The sequence below is a fragment of the Plecotus auritus genome (assembly GCF_963455305.1).
Source record: "Plecotus auritus genome assembly, chromosome: 11".
Taxonomy (NCBI): domain Eukaryota; kingdom Metazoa; phylum Chordata; class Mammalia; order Chiroptera; family Vespertilionidae; genus Plecotus; species Plecotus auritus.
The window spans coordinates 49,828,340-49,852,441 of NC_137777.1; the positions used below are offsets into that span (position 1 = coordinate 49,828,340).

Genomic DNA, 24,102 nt, shown 5'->3' on the forward strand with positions numbered 1-24,102 from the left:
ATTAAATCCAGTACCTAGAATGTACAAATACAGTCCAGAAAATGAGCAAAAATTTAATAAACATAAATTTTTGTCTGTGAATGCTATCCAGTAGCGTCCTATATGTCAAAGATTTCTTTCATGAGGTGTAAATTCTCATTTTTCGTTGTTTTGTGTAGATGTTTCTTTCTCAGCAAAATAGAGGAGAAACTTACTCTTCCAGATGATCACAGTATGGACGTGGATGGGGATGCAGATTCCAGTGACAGGATGGAAGGGCGGGAGCAGGAAGAAGACATTTGCTCTCTGGTTAAGAGCTGTAAATTTTCCATGAAAATGAAGATGATAGAGAGCGCAAGAAAGCAGGTAGGTACTCAGATTTATGTCCTCTATTGTATCACAGAATTTTCTTAAATTAGCTTCTTTTAAAACTTAGCTTTTTTTAAAAATCTGAATCTTAAAGATAATTGAGTATTTAGTAATTTTTCCACTTTGTAAGAAAATAAACACCATTTTCCAGAAAGCCTCTAAAGTTTTTATATACTTGTTAATCATTTAAAAATAATTATTTTCACCCTAGCTGGTTTGGCTCAGTGGATAGTGTGTTGGCCTGCGGACTGAAGGGTCCCAGGTTCGATTCTGATCAAGGGCACATACCTCGGTTGCAGGCTCCTCCTGGGCCCTGGTCGGGGTGTGTGCATGAGGCAACCAATTGATGTGTTTCTCTCACATCGATATCTCCCTCTGTCTTTGCCTCTCTCTTCCACTCTCTAAACGGAAAAATATCCTCGGGTGAGGATTAAAAAACAAACAGACAACCAAAATAATTATTTCCTCTTATTGAAAAAGGAAATAAGCTTAATATCAGGTTTGAGCTTTAGCAAAATGAATGGTTGGCAGTTAGTTACAAATTATATTTAGATTTAGTTTGTAGAATTCTTTCATTTGATAATTTGACCCTTTTTAAATATATCATTATGCTTTACTTAAAAGTTGCATATAAACTATTTTTTAAAAATATATTTTTATTGATTTCAGAGAGGAAGGGCGAGGGGGAGAGATACAGAAACATCAATGTTGAAAAAGAATCATTGATCGGTTGCCTTCTGCACGCCCCACACTGGGGACTGAGCCTGCAACCCAGGCATGTGCCCTTGACCGGAATCGAACCTGGAACCCTTCAGTCCGCAGGCCGACACTCTATCCACCGAGCCAAACCAGCGAGGGCCATATAAACTATTTAAGTGTATCAAATCATATTTGAACATACTGGGAGAGCTTGTTTTTTTAATAACCCTAAATTGATTGCTATTATAAAGCAAAGAATGTTGCTTTCTACTTTTAGAAGAAGTAATAAATATTTCTGTTTTGTAAGTTTGTATTCACGTATAGATTTTTCTTTGAGATAGATGTTGTGTCATTTAGGAATCTTTATATTACAAATAACAGAAAACCAACCCAAAGCAGCCCAAGTGAATAAAGGAAATTTGTTAGTACCCATAAATGAAAGTCTACAGAGCTAGCTTTCAAAGACTCGCCAAGGACCTGCTTCTTCTCCGTCAGTTCTCCCTTCCATCGTAGTGGCTCAATGCTCAGACTCTACATAGCGGCCCTCTCTGGCAGCTCCAGGCTCACCCTTTGTGGTTGGAAATTGCTGTGACTGTTTTATATCTTACTTCTTCCATACCGCATCTTCCTGGGTATGGTTTTTCTCTTATTTCTTGGCAAAAACGAAACAAAACAAAAAAAGCATGTTTGTTTTTTTGTTTTCCAGAAAGCACCAGCCATTGTCTCCCACTACTTTAGCTTGGATTACAAGCAGGAGAGGCCATCCATGACACATGGCTGAGGAGGGGTGCATGTAGCTTCTTAGTGGGAAGTCAGGGTGTCCATCCCAGATGGAGAGACAAGGAATGCTCTCTACTGCTGCTCAAAGTTCCCCACATGGGAGGGGGGGGTGGGGGGAAAAGAGAGCATGATGAGAAAAAAGAAGGAAAGAATTGGGTCATAAATATTTTAGTTGGAAATATGTGAAAATCACCAAAATACCCAAATATCTTTTACGTGGCATGTTGGCTTTTCAGAATTTTTCTGCAATATTCACACATAAAAATGGGATAAATAGAGTTAGTTTTCAATACCAGTAATGTTGGAGATGGAGAGAAAAGGAATAATTTTAGTCATCAGATGATATAAAACCTTCAGTTTATTTCAATTTATCTTCCCATACTCTTCAAAATGTCAAAAGTAGCAGAAGTGAAATTTGAGTTTTGCCTTTTTTTTTATTACCAAGCACTTCATTAGGTGCTAGAGATACCATGTTGAACAAAATATAGACAAGTGGACAAACAATTATAATACATAATATTAAAAACCACACGGGAAGGACACCTGACAGCCTTATGGGAACAAAGGAAGCTTGGAGTAGAAGGTGATGTCCAAGTTGGGAACTCAAGGATGAAACAGGGTAGCAGGAATAACATTTAAGACCCAGGAATGATGCTGAGCACTTTGTTTCCTGAGTGGAGCAGAGGTTAAATTTCAACCCCTACTAAATGGCTGTGCTACTTTGTGCAAGAAAGCTCTGCGATCAAGGTGATCAGAGGTGCAATTTTAACGGGCATTTTGGATGTAGTGAGAAGAAATGATCTAAGAAAGGGCAAAGGATTACCAAGCTTTTATATTAATCCATATGAGAGATGATGGTGGCCATATCTAGGTTAGAGGTCATGGAAATGGAGGTGAGTGGGCAGATTTAAGAAAATTGAGAGTGTTTGCTCAAATGAGACATGATGACTAGTTGTGTTTGTGAGGAGGAAGGATGATATCCAGGTTTTTAACCTGAGAAGCTGGGTGGATGGGAATATAGAAGGCAGATGATATCTTCAGTTTGAGACATGTTGAATTTGCAAGGCCTTGAAGATAAACAAGTTGTAATTTCCCTTAACTAAGTTATACATAAGAAATTTGAAGCTCTGGAAAAAAAGAGTTATGCTAGCGATAGAGGTCTCAATGTGATTAGCATGTGGATAGTCACTGAAACCATGGAAGTAGATAAGATAACCAGGATCAGTCCCCAAAACAGACCAACAGTTATGGGGTGAACACAGGAGGAGGAGCCTACAAAGGAACTGTGAGACCACAGGGAAAGAACCAGAAATTATCAGTGTCAGTTACCAAAGAGAGTGAAGGTTTTCAAGATTGAAAAGTACCCTTGCATTTAAAATAAGGAGGTGGCTGTTGAGTTTGGTGAGAACTATTTCACTGGAATAACAGAAGTCAGATTATAGTGGATGGTGGACTGGGTAAAAGCTGGAGGAAAGAATATAGGGACAGTGAGCACAGGCTGCTCCTAAAGAAGCCATGACAAGGGAGGTCAGGAGGAATTTTTTTTTTTAGGATAAAAGAGACCGGAGATGTTTAAATCCTAATGGAAGGAGCTAATCAGGAGAGATTGGACATACAAAGGAGGAATCACTGGTAAAATAAGATTCCTTGTGGAGGTTGGTGGGGACAGGACTCGGGGCAAAGGTGAGTCTGCTCTCATAATGGAGGGCAGGAAGGAAGAATGAGCTTCCATGTGAGGAAGAGTCAGAGATCTCATCTGTTCTCTCTGAGAAGTAGGAGGTGAAGTCAGTTGTAGCAAGTGAGCAGGAAGGAGAATTGAGGAAAGTGAGGAGGTTTAAAGATGACTCTGGATTGTGTGGGAAAGCTGACCAGAACACTGGGATTTTTAGACCGCACTGAACCTGGTTGGTGTTGTCTGCAGTGGCGCTGTACGTGTAAGAGCAGGAAAGGCTTGCATTTTGATGAACGCAGAGTGTGGTTTTGCTAGAGGTATGACACCTGGCAACACCTAAAGGCTAATGATCTGAGAATATCACTAAGAGAGTGGTGGGATGATGGGTTTGCTTAGTTGGACATGGAAGGAAGTAAAAGCAGAAAGAAGGCATGTCTTAAGTAGATTATAAAGTTATGATAGCAGGAGTTTGGTGCACAGGAGAGAAGGTTTGTGGTCAGAATGTGATGGTTTGAATTTAAGAATTTAGTGGTGAGGGAGTTTTTGGAGAATATGAGGACCATGGTATAGCTAAGAAACTACACCCAGCATTCCAAGGAGGAAAGATATTATCCCTGTCCTCAGGATAACTGTCTAGTGACAGAGTGCGAACTAATTTACTACCAACAACAGCATGAGGTGGGCGAAGAAAAGAGGGTCAACAATGCTAGAACAGCACAAGGAAGAAGAGAAATTCTGCCTGGAATGTATGGAGAAGGAGGCATCTGGACGGGGCATTATGGGAATGGTAGGATTTGGATTTGGAGAGGAGACAAGGGTATTGTATGTGTAAGATATAGTCAGACAAAAACAAGAAGATGAGAAACTGGGAACTGCAGAGTCTGCTCAGAACAGAAAGATTGTCAGGGTGGGTGTCTCATGATGGCTGGTTTTAGGTGGATCATGAAGCATTTGGACGTTGAAGTAAGGGCTAAAGAATTTATCCTACAGGAATTAGGAAGTCATGGAAGGTTTTTCAAGCATGCTGGCTAAGTGAGAAGCTATGTGGAAGCCTGCTGAGGGGAAAAAATGGAGACCACAAAGTCTCGGATTAGAGAAGTGGTGGTGGGAGTGAAAACAATGAGAGACGTTCTATAAGAGTAGACACAAGAAGACCTGAAAGAACAGGAATGATGGAAAGGGTGCAGTCGAGGATGACTCAGATTTTTAGCCTGGATGGTTGAAAGAGCAGTAATTAGGAAGGTACAGGTTCGAATAAAATGTCTTTTGAAGATTAAGGAAGAATTAGAGGTGTAGGTTTAAAAAAGACATTCACATAGCAAGCAATCAAATTAAAAGCTTCTATTCCTCAAATGACACACTCAAGAAAGTGGGGGAGAAAATATAATAGGGAAACATATTTGGAAATCATATATTTGATTCAGGTCTGCTATCCCTAATACATAAAATCAACCTAACCAAAAAATCTGCAAAGGATCTGAATAGACACATCTCCAAAGAAGATAAACAAATGGCTAGCAAGCACATAAAAGGATGATTGACATCATTAGTTACTGGACAAATGTAAATCAAAACCACAATGAGACACAACTTTACACTCAGTAGAATGGCTGTAATCCAAGAAATAATAAGTGTTGGTGAAGATGTGGAGAAATTGGAACCCTCATACATTGCTCGTGGGAATGTAAATGGTAAAGCCTCTGTGACAAAGCCTCTGTGGACAAAATTGGGGGGAATGGGGAGTGAATGCTAATTGACAGAAGGTTTCTTTTTTAAAATTTATTTAGCTGACATTGGTTAATGAAATTATATAGATTTCAAGGGTATAATTCTGTGATAAATAATCTGTATATTGCATTGTGTGACCACCACTCAAAGTCATATCTGTCACCGTGTATTTGACTTACTTTACCCTTTACTACTCCCCTGCCCCCCACCCTCCTTCCACCTGTTTATTGTCTGTGTCTATAAGTTTTTGTTTTGTTTGTTATTTGTAGCTTTCAGTTTTTATATTCCGTACTAGAGGCCTGGTGCATGAAAATTCATGCACTGGAGGGGGGGTCCCTCAGCCTGACCTGCCCCCTCTCACAGTCCAGGAGCCCTCAGTGGTGGGAGGTGACCCGGCGATCAGGGGAAGGCGATGCCCCATCACACCTCTGCTGCTGCCACTGCCGGCAGCGCAAGCCTCGGCCGGCCCTGGTTACCTGAGCCTTCGGTGGCCCTGGGCAGCTGGGCAGCCATCTGAGGCTTGCCTGCGCCTCGGGCCGGCCCTGGGCGGCTGGGCAGCCGACATCCGAGGCTTGCCTGTGCCTCAGGCTGGCCCTGGGCGGCTGGGGGTGCTGAGGGGATTGGGGAACTCCAGAGACAGGCACACGGAGTGGCTGGACCCGCCTGGGGGCGGGCCCGTCCATGCCACACACCTGCCGCCCCAGTGGGGCTGAGGGGACTGGGAGCCGCCATCTTGTGGCTGTGGGCGCCGCCATCTTTGAGGCCATGGTAGTCAATTAGCATATTCCCTCCTTAATTGGCTGTGGGCACCGCCATCTTTGTGAGGGCATGACAGTCAATTAGCATATTCCCTCTTTATTAGATGGGCTATGAGTCAAATAATTGATTTGCATATGTTGAACGTCCTTGTGCCCCTGGAATGAACTCTACTCGATTGTTATGTAGTATTTTTTAAATGTATTTTTGTATTTGATTTACTAGTATTTTGTTTAGAATCTTTACATCAGTATTCATCAGAGATATTGGTCTGTAGTTGTGTGTGTGTGTGTGTGTGTGTGTGTGTGTGTGTGTGTGTAATCCTTGGCAGGTTTTGGTATCAGGGGGATGCTGGCCTCATAAAATGTGTTAGTACGTATTGCCTCTTTAGTTTTTGGGGAAGAGCTTGAGAAGGATAGCTGTCAAATTTTATTTGATTGCTGGAATTCACTAGTGAAGCCATCTGGTCCTGCACTTTTACTTTTTATGAGGTTTTTGATGGTTGTTTTAATTTCTTCATAGTTGATCAGTCTATTACATTTTCCAGTTCTTCCTCCTTCAGTCTAGAAAGGTTATATAGTTCTAGGAACTTAACCATTTCTTTTTTAAAAAAAAAAATATATTTTATTGATTTTTACAGAGGAAGGGAGAGGGATAGAGAGTTAGAAACATCAATGAGAGAGAAACATTGATCAGCTGCCTCCTGCATACCCCCCACTGGGGATGTGCCCACAACCAAGGTACATGCCCTTGACCGGAATCGAACCTGGGACCCTTCAGTCCACAGGCCAACGCTCTATTCACTGAGCCAAACCGGTTAGGGTGGAACTTACCCATTTCTTATCCATTTCTAGGTCAGTGGTCGGCAAACTCATTAGTCAACAGAGCCAAATGTCAACAGTACAACGATTGAAATTTCTTTTGAGAGCTAAATTTTTAAACTTAAACTTCTTCTAACGCCACTTCTTCAAAATAGACTCACCCAGGCCGTGGTATTTTGTGGAAGAGCCACACTCAAGGGGCCAAAGAGCCACATGTGGCTCGCGAGCCATGGTTGCCGACCACTGTTCTAGGTTATTGAATTTGGTGGCATATAGTCTTTCATAGTATTCATGTATGATCCTTTGTATTTCTGTGATGTCTGATAATTTCTCCTCTTTCATTTCTGATTTTTTGAGTCTTTTCTCTTTTTTCCTTAATAGACTAGCCAGAGGTTTGTCAATTTTATTAATCTTTTCAAAGAACCAGCTCTTTGTTGCATTAGTTTTTTATACAGTTAGTTTTGTTCTTTATTTAATTCTGCTGTGATTTTTATTATTTCTTGTCTTCTGCTGACTTCAGGCTGTTTTTGTTCTTCTTTTCTTTAAGACATAATGTTAGGCCCGACCGGTGTGGCTCAGTGATTGAGTGCAATTTATGAACCAAGAGGCCACTGGATCAAGTCTCAGTCAAGGCACATGCCCAGATTGCAGGCTTGATCCCCAGAGGGGGGCATGCAGAAGCCATCCAATCGATGTTTCTCTCTTACCGATGTTTCTATCTCTCTCTCCCTCTCCCTCTCTCTCTCTCTAAAATCAATAAAAGCATTTTAAAATTTTGGGGGAAATAATGATATAATGTTAGTAGGTTGTTTACTTGGGATTTTTCTTGTTTTTCTGAGGTAGGCCTATCTATAATAATAAAAGCATAATATGCTAATTAGACTGGATGTCCTTCCTTCCAGACAAAGCTGCAGAGGGCCGGGGCCACAGCAGAGGCAGCAGAGGCCCCGGTGGCAGCAGGCGGGGGCTGGGGTCAAGGCCCTTGCACGAATTTCATGCATTGGGTCTCTAGTAATGATATAAACTTCTCTGCATCCCAGAAGCTTTGATATATTGTATTGTCATTGTCATTTTCCTATATGTCTTTTGATCTCACCTTTTAGTTCATCTTTGACACAGTTGTTTTTTTGTACCAGGTTGTTTAATCTTCATGTACGGGGTAGGGCAAAAGTAGGGTTTACAGTTGTGAGTACATGAAACACAGTTTATTCTTGTATAATGGAACCTTGGTTCTCAAACTTAATTCATTCTCAAAGGCTGTTCAAAAACCGAATCATTCTTTCCCATTACGAATAATGTAAATTGAATTAATTCTTTCCATACCCACAGATGACTCCTTGTTTTAACCTTTCTTATATACCATACATGTCTAATGTACTGTATAAGTATTTCAAAAACAAAAAGAACATGAAATATAAATGAAAATTTAACAAAAAGGAAATAAAATGTACAGCAAAAAAATTAATAATAATGAGCAGCAACAAAAGCAAAAAAACACGAAAATATTCACAGCACAATTTCCTGAGAAGCTAACAATGTGAGGTTTAGTAGTAACTGACTCATTTGTGCATTCTCTCCCCTATTTGTTGCCTGAGACACGCATGACTGATCAGTTATCAACATGAAATGATTGTCAGGTTGAGAAGCAAATTATTTAAGATGGCAGATGTTCTAGAACTGAGGTTTGTATTGTTATTATTTATTAATTATTGTGTTATTTTCATATGAACAACTATTGCCCTGGCCTATATTTGTCTTTGCAGTTGAGATGTGTCTCCTGAAGGCAGCATATGGTTGGGTTTTATTTTTTTTTTCCAATCTGTGTATCTGTGCCTTTTTATTGGTGAATTCAGTTCATTTACATTTAGAGTGACTATTGATGTTTGAGGATTTCCTGTAGCCATTTTACCTTTTTTTCTTCTGGTAGCTCTGTGCCTCCACTGTTTATTTTCTTTTCTGTTTCTGTCTGTTGTTTTAGTTTGGTGGTATTTTTAAATTTCTCCTGTTCACTCTTGTTTTAGGTTTTGTGTCTTACTTTTGTTTGTGTGTGTGTGGTTACCATTAGGTTTATGCAAAAGAAAATCTCATATGTAGAGTAGTCCTTTTTCTTCTGAATGCATCTTATCTCCATTCTCCTTGCAAATTCAGACCTTTAACCCCTTCTTTAAGTTTTTGTTCTCGCAAGTTATGTCTATTATGCTGAGTTCATTTCCAAATTGCAGTAGCTTTTGTCTTCCTCTCTCTTTTAAAATGTCTTTCCCATCTTTAACCTTTATGTAATATTTAAGTGTATGTTACCCTCTTCTGAAAAACAGTCCTATTATTCTACGCTTGTCTGCCTGTTGGTGATCTTACTCATAGTTTTGTGTCCTTTTGTTCTTGGTTCCAGGTAGCCTAACCCCTTTGAGTATTTCTTTCAGTGGAATTTTTCTAGTGATAAAATCCCTCAGCTTCTGTATGTCTGGAAAAGTCTTTTACTTCTCTTCCATGTATTAAAGGATAGCTTTGCTGGATATATTGTTTTTGGCTGGTGATTTCTCTCTACTAGTAGTTTGAATATTTGATTCCACTCTCTCCTAGTTTGGTTTCTGCTGAAAGATCCGATGATAATCTAATGGGAATTCCTTTGTAGGTTACTCTGTTCTTTGCTGTGACTGTTTTGAGAATTATTTTTTCTCCATTAATTTTTGGCAATTTTAATACAGTATGTCTTGTAGAATGACTTTTAAAATTGAGATAACTAGCTGTTCTCTTTGCTTCTTAGATTCAAGGATCTGGCTCTATAGTTTTGGGAAGTTCTCATCAACTATTGTTTTGAATAGGCTCTCTGTTCCTTTCACCTTCTCTTTTTCTGGTATGATTGTTATTTGTATATTACTCTTTCTGATGGAGTCAGGTAGTTCTCATAGAGTTCTCTCTTTTCTTTTTCTTTTTTTTCCTCTCAAATGTCTCTCTTCCATCTTCATCATTATTAGATTTCTGTCTTTGCTATCAGTGATTCTTTCCTCCATTGGTTCAGCTGTTTCCTAAGCTCACTGGTTCATTCTTTATCTCTTTATTGTTCTTCATCTCCAGAATTTCTATTTGGTTCTTTTTAAAGTTTTATTCTTTTTAGTAAAGTGCTTGTTTTGTGTGTCGATTTTATTTTGAGTCCATTAAAGTTTTGGTCTGTGTTTTCCTTATATTTCATCGCATTTTTCCAGAACTTCAATCTTGAAATTTTTGTCATTTAAATGACACATTTTCATGTCCTTAAGTTTATTTTCTGGAGATTCTTTATTTACTTTCTGAGCTACCTCATCACCTTGGTTATTCATAGTATTTCATGGATCCTGACTGAGTGGCGCTATTTAGTATAGCAATTTCCAACTGGTGTGCCTAAAGAATTTTTTAAACATGCAATATCTGACTATTTAGTCAGGGGCACTAACCTCTTATTCTTTAGGTTGTCAAATAAAAAAAATGACAACAGCGAACACAACAATAGTACTTCAGTATGAATGAATAAAAATTCTACCTTTTTTAAATCACAGTGGCAAAAAATATAGCATATTTTTTGGTGTGCCACAGAATTTTAGTAATTTAGTTGATGTGTGCCATGAGATGAAAAAGGTTGAAAATCACTACTCCAGTAGATTGATAAGTATTTCTATTGTTTTCCAGAAGGTGGCACTGTAGCCACTAGTTTTTTGTTTCTTTTGTATGTCTATGGCTTTTCAGATCTTTGTGGGGCAGTAAAAGAAGTCCTGTGTTCCCTGGGGAGTCAGCATCTGCTCTGTGACCAGGTTGCCTCAGTCTCCAGGCACCATCCCTGCATGGGAATGTGGTGGGCAATCTGATTTCAAATCCATGAAATGCCAGTGCTGAACCCTACATCCCAATGCTACCGGCAATGCAACCACGATGGGTGTGCTAGAGTGAGCTGGGAGAGGCTGTCGGGTACCTTTGTGGCTTTGCTTTTTCAGTAATGGTGACTGGCATACCTTAGCAGCCTCTCCTCTGCATATCCATCTATCCCTGGTATTAGCCACAGAGTGCACCTGTCACTTGGGCGGGGGCGGGGGGAATGTTTCTGTGGCTCCCGTTCTCAGGTTTGTAGATAATGTGTTCTGTCCCAGCACTCATTTCTGCTGCAGCTTCTTCTGCAGTTCCCTGCTAGCGCTGGGAGCCTGAGGCGAGATGGCCAGGCTAGGTGGCTTTGTTTTTCTGCCTGGCGTTGGGAGCTGCCAGACAGCTATGGCTGTAACTTTGTCCTTCATCCCTGCCCAGGTCACTGGGTTTAGCTGCAAGGCATAGCAACCACTCCCACAGGAGTGCTCACTGTATCCCTCTCCTGGTCCTGGCTGAAGGGTGTGCCAGTGGCAACCTGATTCTTCGCTTCCTGAGACCAGCAACGACCTCCAGGCTGCCGCCCTGGCACCGTCTCAGCAGTTCTCCCTTCCCACTCACCTTACAATGTTTCAGTACACGGATCTCTCATATGTGTCTCTGTGTTGAGCAGCATATTCATTCTTAAACTTGTTGTAACTGTTCAAATTGTTGTAACTTCAAGGGAGAGATCAAGGGGACCTCTCATGCCACGATTCCTCTGACACCAAAAGTTTCTTTTGGGGTTGATGAAAATGTTCTGAATTAGACAGTGGTGGTGATTGCCCAACTTTTGAATATATTAAAAGACACTGAGTTGCATACTGTACGTGTGAATTATATACACGTGATAAATAAAAAGACATTTAATGTAAGCTAAGGAGATGGACTAGCTGCTCTAAGGTGAATTGTGCCATACATAAAGGAAACCAGGCCAGTTAACGAAAAACTTCTTTTGTAAAATACTTTTACTTCTAAATTTACATTTATGTCATTGTACTCCTTTCTCTCTTCTATTATATAGAACAATTTCTCACTTGCCATGAAACTATTGAAGGACCTGCATAAAGAATCAAAAACAAGAGATGAGTGGCTGGTGAGATGGGTGCATAGCTACTGTCGGCTCAGACACAGCCAGAGCCAGACCCAGAATCGTCCTGAGCAGATTCTTTCCGTGTTGAAAACAGTCTCTTTGTTGGGTATGAAACTGCTCTATCTATACAAGTTTAAGAATGCTATTTTATATTACATCTCTGTAGTCTTCTAAAACTATTATTTGTGTTGATTTATCTGACATTGGGAATTAAGTATTTATAATTTTATTAAATATTTGGAGCCAAGGTACTTTGTAGTTTAGTATTGCTAGTGAATATGACATTTGGAGCTTTTATTTCTGTATCTATAACATGGAATTGAAAGTAAAAGCCTTTTTCATATTTAGTTAAATTGTGAGTATGTTTACATAAAAGAATTACTTTGTAGAATAAGACATTAAAAAGCTTTTTTCTTCTTCAGGTCTTCTTTTCATAACAATATACCTGTTAAGACTCAGGGGAGAAAACCTTTCTCTTAATTATTTTTTGGACCTGGTATGCTAGCTCGGTTACCATATATTCAAAGGTACATAGGAGCACCAATTAGATTTCCAAATTTGACTTTTCAGCAGGACAGGGTATAATATCAGAGTATCCGCCTCAGTAAATGTGCAGACAAGAAAAACAGTCTTTCTATATTGGTCCCAGGATCAGAAAAATCATCCTTACGATGGTTTAAATATTTAATGGTTTGTGGTTTTTTTTTCTGAGGGGGATGGAGGGATAGGAGGAGTGTGCTGATATGGAGATAAAAATTGGAACTTATAAAAATAATTTTACAGTTTTTGTCGTTATAGTTCGGCTGACTCTGAATCAGCCGTGTGAAATAAGCAGAGCCAGTAGTTACGGTCATGTATGTGAGGGAATCTGTCAGAGAATGGTCATCCCGTGGATGAGCAGGTGGTGTAGTTGATGGCATTTGCTGGGAGATCACCCTTTCTCTTTTACCCCGCCTTCTCACATCTCTCACATCTTTCGCACCACCTTCCACATCGCTGCAAGATTATCCAAGGCTGGATCATCTTTCCTAGAGCCACACAGTAACATGAAAAACCAGACCTTTACTTTAAAAAAATTTTTAACTACAGTTGACTTTCAATATTATATTAGTTTCAGGTATACAGTATGGTGATTAGATATTTATATAATTTACAAAGTGATTCCCTTGGTGGGTCTTGCACCATCCGGAACCATATATAGTTATTATAATATTATTAACCATATTCCCTTCATTGTACTTTATATCTCCATGGCTGTTTTGTAACTGCCACTCTGTACTTCTCAATCCCTTCGTTTTTTCATTTAGCCTCAGCCCTCCTTCCATCAGGCAAGCATCAGTTTGTTTTGTTATTTATGAGTTTGTTTCTGTTTTCTTAGTTCGTTTATTTTGTTCTTCAGATTCCACATATATGTGAAATCATATAGTATTTGTCTTTCTCTGTCTGACTTATTTCACTTAGCACAATATCCTCTAGGTTCTTCTATGCCAGCAGTCGGCAAACGGCGGCTTGCGAGCCACATGCGGCTCTTTGGCCCCTTGAGTGTGGCTCTTCCACAAAATACCATGGCCTGGGCGAGTCTATTTTGAAGAAGTGGCGTTAGAAGAAGTTTAAGTTTAAAAAATTTGGCTCTCAAAAGAAATTGCAATCGTTGTACTGTTGATATTTAGCTCTGTTGACTAATGAGTTTGCCGACCACTGATCTATGCTGTTACAAATGGTATGATGTCATTATTTTTTACAGCTGAATAATTGTGGTATATTGTGCCACATCGTCTTTATCATTTGTTTTTTTTTTCTTTAGTTTTATTGTTGACACTGTTAGAGATATCCCCCCTTTTCCCACTTCACCCAGCTCTCATGCGTGCCCCCGCTCCACGCTTGCACCACACTGTTGTCTGTATCCATAGGCGATGCATATATCTTCTTTGACTATTCTCTTCACCTTCCTTCATCCAATTAACCCAACTCCTTTGCTCTCTTCTCCTCTGTACCCCTATGATGCGGATATTGTTAGGTTTTCATATTGTCCCAAAGTTCTTTCAAACTATCCTTATTCTTTTTTTTAAGCTTTTTTTTTTTTTTTTTGGTAATGTATTTTTATTGATTTCAGAGAAGGGAGAGGGAGAGAGAGATAGAAACATCAGTGATGAGAGAGAATCATGGATTGGCTGCCTCAAGCTCACAACCCAAGCATGTGCCCTTGGCCGGAATCGAACCTGGGACCCTTCAGTCTGCAGGCAGACACTCTGTCCACTGAGCCAAACCGGCTAGGGCTGTCCTTCTTCTTTTTAATTCTTTTTTCTTTTTGCTGCTCTGGTTTGCTTTTTCCTCCCTTGTCGTTCAAATCACTGCTTCAGTCCTCTGCTTCATCTAACCTACTTTTTATTCCGTCCAGTGTATTTGATGCCAGATATGGTACTCTTCATTTATGACTGGTTATTTTTCATGGTTTTATGTTTATTTCATACTATTGTAGTTCTTACTAAGTTCCTTGAGCATCTTTATAACTATTACTTTGAATTATCTATCTAATACTTAATTGTCTCCATTTAATTTAACTCTTTTTCTGGAGATTTCCTCTGTGTTTTCATTTGGGACCTATTTCTTTGTGCCCCCATTTTGGCTGTCTCTTTGTGTTTGCTGCTATTTATTAGGTAGAACTGCTATGACTCCCAGTGTTCCCGGGGTTGCCTATGGGACCCAGTAGAGCAGTCTCCTTGATCGCCTGACCTGGATGCTCTAGGACTGTCTCTTGTGTGGGTTATGTGGGCCCTCCTTTTGTAATTGGGTCTTGACTGCCGTTCGCCCATTCGTGGGTGGGATCTCCCCTCAGGCTGGCTGACTATGAGGCTCCGTCCCAACCATGGTGTGCAAGCTGCTGTATAGGTGCAGTCTTGAGGTTCTTGTTGGGCTGTGGCACAGTCTTCCCGATCATCTGAGCTCCATGCTCCAGGCAAGTCTCCTGTGAATGATGTGTCCCCCCTGTTGTAGTTGAGGCTTGATTGCTGTTGGCCCTTCTGTGGGTGCAGTTGACCCTTCAGGGTTGGTGGCTACAGATGATTACCATTTATGAGAGAGATTCTGTGCAGGGCTGTTCCCTGAGCAGGGGTTGTCCCCAGCATGGTCTGGTGCCTGCCAGGATCCACCTTTGGGTGTGCTGCTTGTGTAGATACTTTAATTGAGCTCTAGTATGTTCTGAAGCTCGTTATTGGTTGGGTTGGTTCTGGGTCCATTTGGATGGGGTTTAGGTGCAGGCTGCTGTCAGACATTGTGTGTGACCAGCCTTGGGCTACCTCTCTGAAGCTACAATGCTGTTCACTGTTTGCTTCTGTGTTTACTGGACCTGTGTGTATGTGAGAGGGGCTAATCTGTGTAAAAGGGTCGGCTTCGTCCAGCTTAGAGCTGGGAACAAATCTGTGATAAGACTGAGGTTCCCTGAGGTCTGCCTCCCTGTCAGCTTCTCCGCCTTTCCCTTGAGGTTGCCTGGTCGTCCTCCCTCACCTTCTGAAGAGAGACTGTAGGATGAACCCAGGTTAGCTGCGATAGGCCTAGTGGGTCCCCTACTTGGGGGTCAGGCAGTCAGGCACGCAATGAAGGGAAAGTAGTCCTGGCTTCAAAGCCAAATCCCTCAGTCTCTGCCAGAGACTCCAACTCTAGTTCCCCCCTAGGTAGTCTCACTGCAGGTTCAGGTTGGGTAGAGCCAGCGCAAGTTCAGCTGCCCTGGGCTCGGGATAGATCAAAAGGGTCTCCTGTTGAGGATGATGCCAGCCTAGCGCACAGGGGTGGCTCAGCACTTCCTCCCAGTCCCAGACAGTCACCGCGTGTCTCACACTTTGAATGTCCCGGCTCCGAGCTGCTCTCCCCTCCTTCAGCAGCACTGCGCCCAGCAGGCATGTTTGGGGCTTGGCAGGGCTGATCCAGGTTTGGGGCTGGGAGCAAGTGTGCACAGCTCCCAGCTACTCTGCAGCCATCTTGGAAAGCTCCTATCCTTTTGTCTTTTGATTTGAGTATTTAATCCATTTACATTTAAAATAATTAGTAATAGTATTGGTTACAGCCATTTCATTAATTATTTCTGTATTTCTCTTTTCCTTCTTATTCTCTTCTCTCATATGTTGATAACTTTCTGTAGTATTGTATTTGGATTTCTTTCTCTTTATTTTCTGTATATTTCTTGTACATTTTTGCTTTGTGATTACCTTGTACTTCATATATACCAAGTTGTGTTTATGGCAGTGTATTTTAAGTTGATGGTTGCTTAAGTTTTAAGACATAATAAAATACCATTTTTACTTACCCCCTTCACGTTTGTTTTTGTCATCATTTTTTTACTTCTTTTATGCGTGTGTTTGTGTGTATCCCTTAATTTACTGTTGTATTTACTCATGATCTTCCTACTTTTGCCTTTTAACCTTTATACTAGCTTTAGTGTTCATTGATTCACTGATTTTATTATGTTTGCTTTTGTCAGTTAGAATTTTTTCTTTGCAAATATTTTCTTATTCATATTTTCTTCTTTTTCTTAAAGAGCTCCTTTTACAATTTATTGTAATACTGTTTTGATGGTGATGAGCTCCTTCAGCTTTTTTTTTTTTAAATGGGAAGAATCAGACCTTTAAATGTGTCAGTCTCTGTTGCTTTATCAGCAACAGGTAACAGTTATCAATTAAAAAACTATGGATTCCCTACCCGATTTGGCTCAGTGGAAAGAGAGTCAGCCTGTGGACTGAAGGGTCTTGGATTCGATTCCAGTCAAGGGCACATGCCCGGGTTGTGGGCTAGATCCCGAGTGGAGGTCATGCAGGAGGCAGCCAATAGATGATTCTCTCTCACCATTGATGTTTCTCTCTCTCTCTCCCTCTCCTTTCCTCTCTGAAATCAATAAAAATATATTGAAAAACAAAAGGAAAAAATACAAAAAAACTATGGGTTATTCATCGATATGCATAAATGCATTTCTTTTTTTTTTCAGTTTTTTTTAAATTAAATGTTTATTGTTCAGATTATTACAGTTGTTCCTCTTCCCTCCCCCATAGCTCCCCTCCACACAGTTCCCACCCCACCCTCTGCCTTTACCCACCCCTCCACTGTCCTCATCCATAGGTGTACGATTTTTGTCCAATCTCTTCCTGCACCCCCCACACCCTTTCCCCACCAAGGATTGTCAGTCCACTCCCTTTCTATGCCCCGGATTCTATTATTTCACCAGGTTATTCCGTTCATCAGATTTTTTATTCACTTGATTTTTAGATTCACTTGATAGATATGTATTTGTTGTTCATAATTTTTATCTTTACCTTTTACTTCTTCTTCCTCTTCTTAAAGAATACCTTTCAGCATTTCATATAATACTGGCTTGGCGGTGATGAACTCCTTTAGCTTTTTCTTATCTGTGAAGCTTTTTATCTGACCTTCAGTTCTGAATGATAGCTTTGCTGGGTAGAGTAATCTTGGTTGTAGGTTCTTACTATTCATCACTTTGAATATTTCTTGCCATTCCCGTCTGGCCTGCATAGTTTCTGTTGAGAAATCAGCTGACAATTGTATGGGTGCTTCCTTGTAGGTAACTAACTGTTTTTCTCTTGCTGCTTTTAATATTCTCTCTTTGTCTTTTGCTCTTGGCATTTTAATTATGATGTGTCTTGGTGTGGTCCTCTTTGGATTCCTTTTTTTTTTTTTTTTTTTTTTTTTTTTGGGTTCTCTGCGCTTCCTGGACTTGTAAGTCTATTTCTTTCACCAGGTGGAAGAAGTTTTCTGTCATTATTTCTTCTAATAGCTTTTCAGTATCTTTCTCTCTTCTTCTGGCACCCCAATAATTCAGATGTTGGTACGCTTGAAGTTGTCCCAGAGGCTCCTTACCCTATCTTCATATTTTTGGATTCTTTTTTCTTTTTGCTTTTCTGGTTGGGTGTTTTTTGCTTCTTTGTATTTCAAATCTTTGACTTGATTCTTGCGATCCTCTAGTATGCTGTTGGATCTCTGTATATTATTTTTTATTTCAGTCAGTGTATGCTTAATTTCTAGTTGGTCCTTTTTCATATCCTTGAGGGTCTCACTAAATTTATCGGTCTTTTCTAGAAAATTCTTGAAAAGCCTTATAACTGTGGTTTTGAACTCTATATTCTGTAGTTTGCTTTCCTCCATTTCTTTCATTTGTGACCTGTTTCTTTGTCTCTGCATTTTGGCTGCTTCCTGAGTTGATAGAGTGGCTTTGTGTGCTAGGTGTCCTATTGGGACCAGTGGCTCAGCCTCCCCAGTTACCTGAGGTGGACACTCTTGGTGCACCCCTTTGTGGGGTCTGTGCACAGTCTTTTTGTAGTTAAGCCTTGATTGTTGTTGATATCACTGGGAGGAATTGACCTCTAGGCCAATTGGCTGTGAGATTCAGCTGTGTCTATGATGGGAGAACTTCTGTGCTGGAGACATTCTTATGAGGCAAGACTTGCTTCAGTGGGGCTTTGGTGCTCACTGAGTCTGCCCCCTGTGTGTGTCCCTTATGGATCTAAGGAGTTGTAATCTGGATGGTCCCACTCTGATCCCTGGTACACGGGCTTTTGGATTTCCAAGGAGGTGCTAATTTAACCTGTGCCTGAGGCCACCCAGCAGGAGCTATGGAGAGATCTGCAGATTCCTCTTCTTTGTTTGGGTTTTGGAGGTGCCTAGATGAGGCCCAGCTATGAAGCAATGCAAGCTGCTATGGGGCCTTGGGCCTTCTTTTGGATGTTCTGGGTCTCTCTGACTCAGCTGCAGTTTGGTAGGTAAGTTTAGATTTCAAAGGACCAGACCATTCATATGCAAAAGTCTCTGTGCACAGCTTGGATGGGGCGGGGTCTCAGGGCAGAGCAAATAGCAATGGCTTCCCGTCAGCCCTGCCCTAAGAGGCCCAGGTCTCAGTGTCCCTTGGTAATCGCTGCAAGTACCTCTGAGAGAAAGGCGCCCTGCTGCCAGACAGTCCAGTTTCTCCCTGAATGAGTCTGGGTCCCCAGAGTCTCACCCGGATCTGGATTTCAGAGCAGTCGGGAGCTTGTGTTTCCTTGCGGATTGAAAAAGCCAGACGCGTACTCAGTTGCCAGCCCTCTCCACGTGCGCATCTCTGTACCTCTGCACTTTACTTCCGCAGCTCCTCTGAGTCTCAATGTGCTTTTCTCTTCCCTTCTAGCTGTAGAATTTCCACTCAGCCAGTCGTCCTGTGGTTCTGGATGATGTTCGTTTTGTCTTTTAGTTGTAGTTTTGAAGTGGTTGTACAAGGCAGCAAGTTCAGGTGTTTACCTATGCTGCCATCTTGGTTTCTCCCATAAATGCATTTCTTATTCATTGTAACAGAAATAGTTGCTTTGACAAAATGCAGATGATACTTGAATAAAAGTTAGTATTTTATTTGCTTAGCCTCTGTGTACTTAGATATGGTCACTGCTAACAAAGAACATTTTTCATTAATATTAGTTCAAGACTACCTAATCAGTGTTTGAAGTTAGTTTCTTATAACATCAAGATTTATTTTAGTTAATTTCTTAGTAGAAAACAACTTTTATATACTATAAACTTTTTTTTTTTTTTACTTTATGGTATTCATTTACTTCTGAAAGAAATCCTGTGTGAGTTTATGTGTGTGTGTGTTTTTTTTTAATCCAATAGGTGAGAACACATCAAGCTACTTAAGCAAAAATATTTTGGCTTTCCGTGACCATAATGTTCTCTTGGGTACAACTTACCGGATCATAGCTAATGCTCTCAGCAGTGAGCCAAGCTGCCTTGCTGAAATTGAGGAAAGCAAAGCTAGAAGAATTTTGGAACTTTCTGGATCCACTTCAGAGAATGTAGAAAAGGTAATGATTATTATAAGAATGAACTATTCGTGTTTGCATGTTGTATGTCTTCAATGTGCGACCTTTTGGTTGCATGAAAGAAATAATCAGTAGAGGGCAGAGTCAAGATGGTGGAGTAGGTCAACTGAACTTGCCGCCTCCTGAGATCACATCATAATTACAACTCCATGATAGAATGAACCACCTGAACCTTTGCTGAACAGAATGCCTATAACTAAAGATATAAGGAAAAAGCCACATCAAGACAGGTAGTGGGATAAAGATGCGGAGCAGGTAGATCTTACATCCCCAGTGTGGCAATTAAGAAATGAGAGGAACAGATTGGCTTTGGAGGCCCCTCTGAGGAGCAAAGGGGTCTAGCCCCACACCAGCCTTCCTAGCCCAGGGCACCTGTGCTGGAAAGAGGAGTCCCCGTAACATCTGGCTTTGAGAACTAACAGAGATGACGTTGAGAGGCAAATGGCTCTGTGAGACTGAATTTCCGCTTCTAAAGGGCCCTTTAGAAATTCACTTGCTCTAAGCTCCAGCACAGGCGCAGCAGCTCAGAAAGTGCCTGAGATACATGGAGAGGAGCTAAATTGAATAACTTCAGGGAGAGGGCTGTAGGGTTAGGGAACAGGGTAGCCCTCTCAGGGAATGGAAACACTAGTAGGCATGCCATTGTTCCTCCGTTGAACTCCTTTTCCCAGCCAACTGGACCAGCACAGGTGGGTCCCATGTCTGTGCTCTCCATGAACCTGGCTAACATTTGCCCTACCCCAGTATTTCTCTGATAACCCAAGCCCTTGATCACTGGGCCCTCCCTAGCCTCTTTCATCTGCTTGTCTCCATGAGCAGCCTGCCTAGCTTATATTGCAAACTCTCCAAAAATCCACAAACCTCACAAGAGTGTTGTCTAGCCTTGGCTCATGCATCAGACTCTCTCAAAAGTCCTCAAGCTTCACACAAGCAGTAGCCAGCATCAATGTGCATTGTAGCTCCTGCCAAGTGGCCCAGCACAATAGCCATCAGCTTTAGCTTACATTGTATCTCCCACCAGGTGGCCTCAAACTTTGCGTAAGTGTGGGTCAGTCTTAGATCCAACGGAGCAGCCACAGGCCCAGCACCAGCAGCGGCCAGCCTCAGTTTACATCATAGTGCCCACAAGGGTGCCAAGCCCGACACAAGCAGCTACCAACTGCAGATCAATTTGTAGCTCCTCCCAAGTGACCACAAACCAGGCACAAGCTGTGCTGACCCTAACCCACACCAAACCCCTCTCTAGAGGATCCAGACACAGCACACCCATTGGACAGCCTCAGTTGGCACCAGAGCCCCATAAAGCAACTCCCACTTTGTGGAATCAGCCCCTCCTCAACAGCTCATCCACTGAAGTCACAGATGGCTCTCACAGCCAGTCACCCTGAGTACCAAACCCACCCACTGGCATTCCAGTCGCAATGAGGCCCAACTATATCAGGAGGGCACATATAACTCCCACACAGACACCACTAGCACCTGGCTCAGGAGACAAGGAAGACCGCCTCTGGATCCCACAGGACACCTCCTATGTAAGGCCACTCTTTCAAGAATGAGAGATGGAACAGATATATCTAATACATGGAAACAAACACAGAGAGTCAGCAAAAATGAGGAGACCAACAGGCCCCAAACTATAAAACAGGACAAAACTTCAGGAAAAAAATTTAAATGAAACAGAGACAAACAATCTACTAGGTAAAGAGTTGAAAGCACTGGTTATAATTATGCTCAGTGAACATGGGAGAAGAACTCAAGGAGAACTTAAAGAGATAGAAAATATAATAAAGAACCAATCAGCGTTTAAGGCTACAATAACTGCAATAAAGAATATGCAGATTAAACGAAGCAGAGAATTGAATCAGCAATTTGGGAGACAAGGTAGCAGAAAACACCAGAACAGCTAAAAAGAAAAAATAATTTAAATAATGAGGATAGAGAAACCAAGATGGCGGCATAAGGTGTCTACCTGTACTTGCTGCCTCTCACAACCACACCAAAGCTACAACTAAAAGACAAAACGTCTATCACCCAGAACCACGGGAAAGCTGGCTGAGTAGAAGTTCTACAACTAGAAAGAAAGAGAAAAGAGCATTGAGACGTGCACAAGTGCGGAAAAGCTGAGGTACACAGGCGCACGAATCGGGCTGGCGGTTGGCGACTGGGTGCGCTGTTTCTTTCAACCTGAAGGGAGACACAGCTCCCCATTACTCTGAACTCCAGTTTCCAGCAAGACTCTGGGGACCCAGACCCCTATGGGGAGAAGCTGGACTGTCTGCCATCGGGTCGGAAAGTGAGGGTAGCTTTCTTGCAGAGCTGTGCTCAGGAATCATTGTTTACTGCACTGGGGCGTGGGGCGCGGGGACGGCTGACTGGCAGCCATCGCTGTTTGACACACCCTAGTGACTCCCTGAGACCCCGCCCTGTCCAATTTACAAACCCACCAAAACTGAGCTCAGCAGCTTTTGCATATAAATGGCCTGCCCTTTCGCAGCTTAACCTAACAAACTGCAGCTCTGGTCAGACCAGGAGAAATCTACAGACCTTGCTGTAGCTCCTGCTGGGTGGCCTCAGACAGTAGATGACCTGCACGCCATTGGAGATCCAGAAGCCAGTGTACCTAGTGGTCAGTGTGAGACGACACCAGATTTCAACTCCTCACATCCATAAGTGACACATTCAAGAGGCAGACTCGCCCTGACCGGTTTGGCTCAGTGGATAGAGCGTCGGCCTGCGGACTAAAGGGTCCCGGGTTCGATTCCGGTTAAGGGCATGTACCTGGGTTGCGGGCACATCCCCAGTGGGAGGTGTGCAGGAGGCAGCTGATCGATGTTTCTCTCTCATCAATGTTCCTAACTATCTATCCTCTCCCTTTCCTCTCTGTAAGAAATCAATAAAATATTAAAAAAAAAAAAAAAAAAAGAGGCAGACTCAGTGAGCACCAAAGCCCCACTGAAACTAGTCCTGCCCCATAAGGGTGTCTCCAGCACAGCAGTTCCTCCATTATAGACACAGCGGGACCTCACAGCCAATTGGCCTGGAGGTCAATTCCTCCCTGTATACCAACAGCAATCAAGGCTTAACTACAAGACTGTGCACTCAGCCTACAAAGGGGTGCACCAAGAGTATCCACCTCAGGTGATTGGGGAGGCTGAACTACTGGGCCCTGTAGGTCACCTACCACACAAAGTCATTCCATCAACACAGGGAAGCAGCCAGAATGTGGAGACAAAGAAACATGTCACGAATGAAAGAAATGGAGGAAAGCAAACTACTGGACATAGAGTTCAAAACCACATTTATAAGGTTACTCAAGAATCTGCTAAAAACCTCTGAGGAACTTAGTGAGACCTTTAAAGATCTTAATGAGAATGCCAAAAGAATGGAAAAGGACCAGTCAGAAATTAAGCATACACTGTCTGAAATAAAGAATATACAGAAATTCAACAGTAGATCAAAGGATCCCAAGAATCAAACCAAAGATTTGAAACATGAGGAAACAAAAAACACCCAACCAGAAAAACAAAAAGAAAAAAGAATCCAAAAATATGAAGATAGTGTAAGGAGCCTCTGGGACAACTTCAAGCATACCAACATCTGAATTATTGGGGTGCCAGAAGAAGAGAGAGAGCAAAATATTGAAAACCTATTAGAAGAAATAATGACATAAAACTTTCCCTACCTGGTGAAAGAAATAGACTTACAAGTCCAGGAAGTGCAGAGAACCCCAAACAAGAGGAATCCAAAGAGGTGTGGACCAAGACACATCATAATTAAAATGCCAAGGGCAAAAGACAAAGAGAGAATCTTGAAAGCAGCAAGAGAAAAACAGTTAGTTACCTACAAGGGAGTACCCATACGACTGTCAGCTGATTTCTCAACAGAAACTATGCAGGCCAGAAGGGAGTGGCAAGAAATATTCAAAGTGATGAACAGCAAGAACCTACAACCAAGATTACTCTACCCAGCAAAGCTATCATTTAGAATTGAAGGTCAGATAAAGAGCTTCACAGACAAGAAAAAGCTAAAGGAGTTCAGCACCACAAAACCAGGATTATATGAAATGCTGAAGGGTATTCTTTAAGAAGAGGAAAAAGAAGAAAAAGGTAAAGATAAAAATTATGAACAATAAAATGAGAACAAATACATACCTATCAACAAGTGAATCTAAAAATCAAGTGAATAAAAAATCCGATGAACAGAATAAACTGATGAATGTAATAGAATCAGGGGCATGGAAAGGGAGTGGACTGACAATTCTCAGGGTAAAGGGGTGTGAGGGGTGCGGGAAGAGATTAGACAAAAATCTTACACCTATGGATGAAGACAGTGGCAGAGGGTAAGGGCATGGGGTGGGGTGGGGAATCAGGTGGAGGGGAGCTATGGTGGAAAAAGAGGAACATATGTAATAATCTGAACAAAGATTTATTAAAAAAAAATGGAGCCTTTAAATAAGTAAATAAATAAATAATAAGGATAGTTTAAAGGACC

General features: G+C 41.5%; 1 protein-coding gene across 1 annotated transcript in view; it reads left to right on the forward strand.

The window, feature by feature from the left end:
• Window positions 1–24,102, forward strand: part of PRKDC (protein kinase, DNA-activated, catalytic subunit) — a 236,358-nt gene that overhangs the window by 180,807 nt on the left and 31,449 nt on the right. Inside the window, exons 69-71 of the mRNA XM_080647098.1 lie at window positions 159–345; window positions 11,696–11,870; window positions 19,403–19,593. Of these exons, the coding sequence (XP_080503224.1) occupies window positions 159–345; window positions 11,696–11,870; window positions 19,403–19,593 (553 nt within the window). The remainder of the gene's footprint in view (window positions 1–158; window positions 346–11,695; window positions 11,871–19,402; window positions 19,594–24,102) is intronic.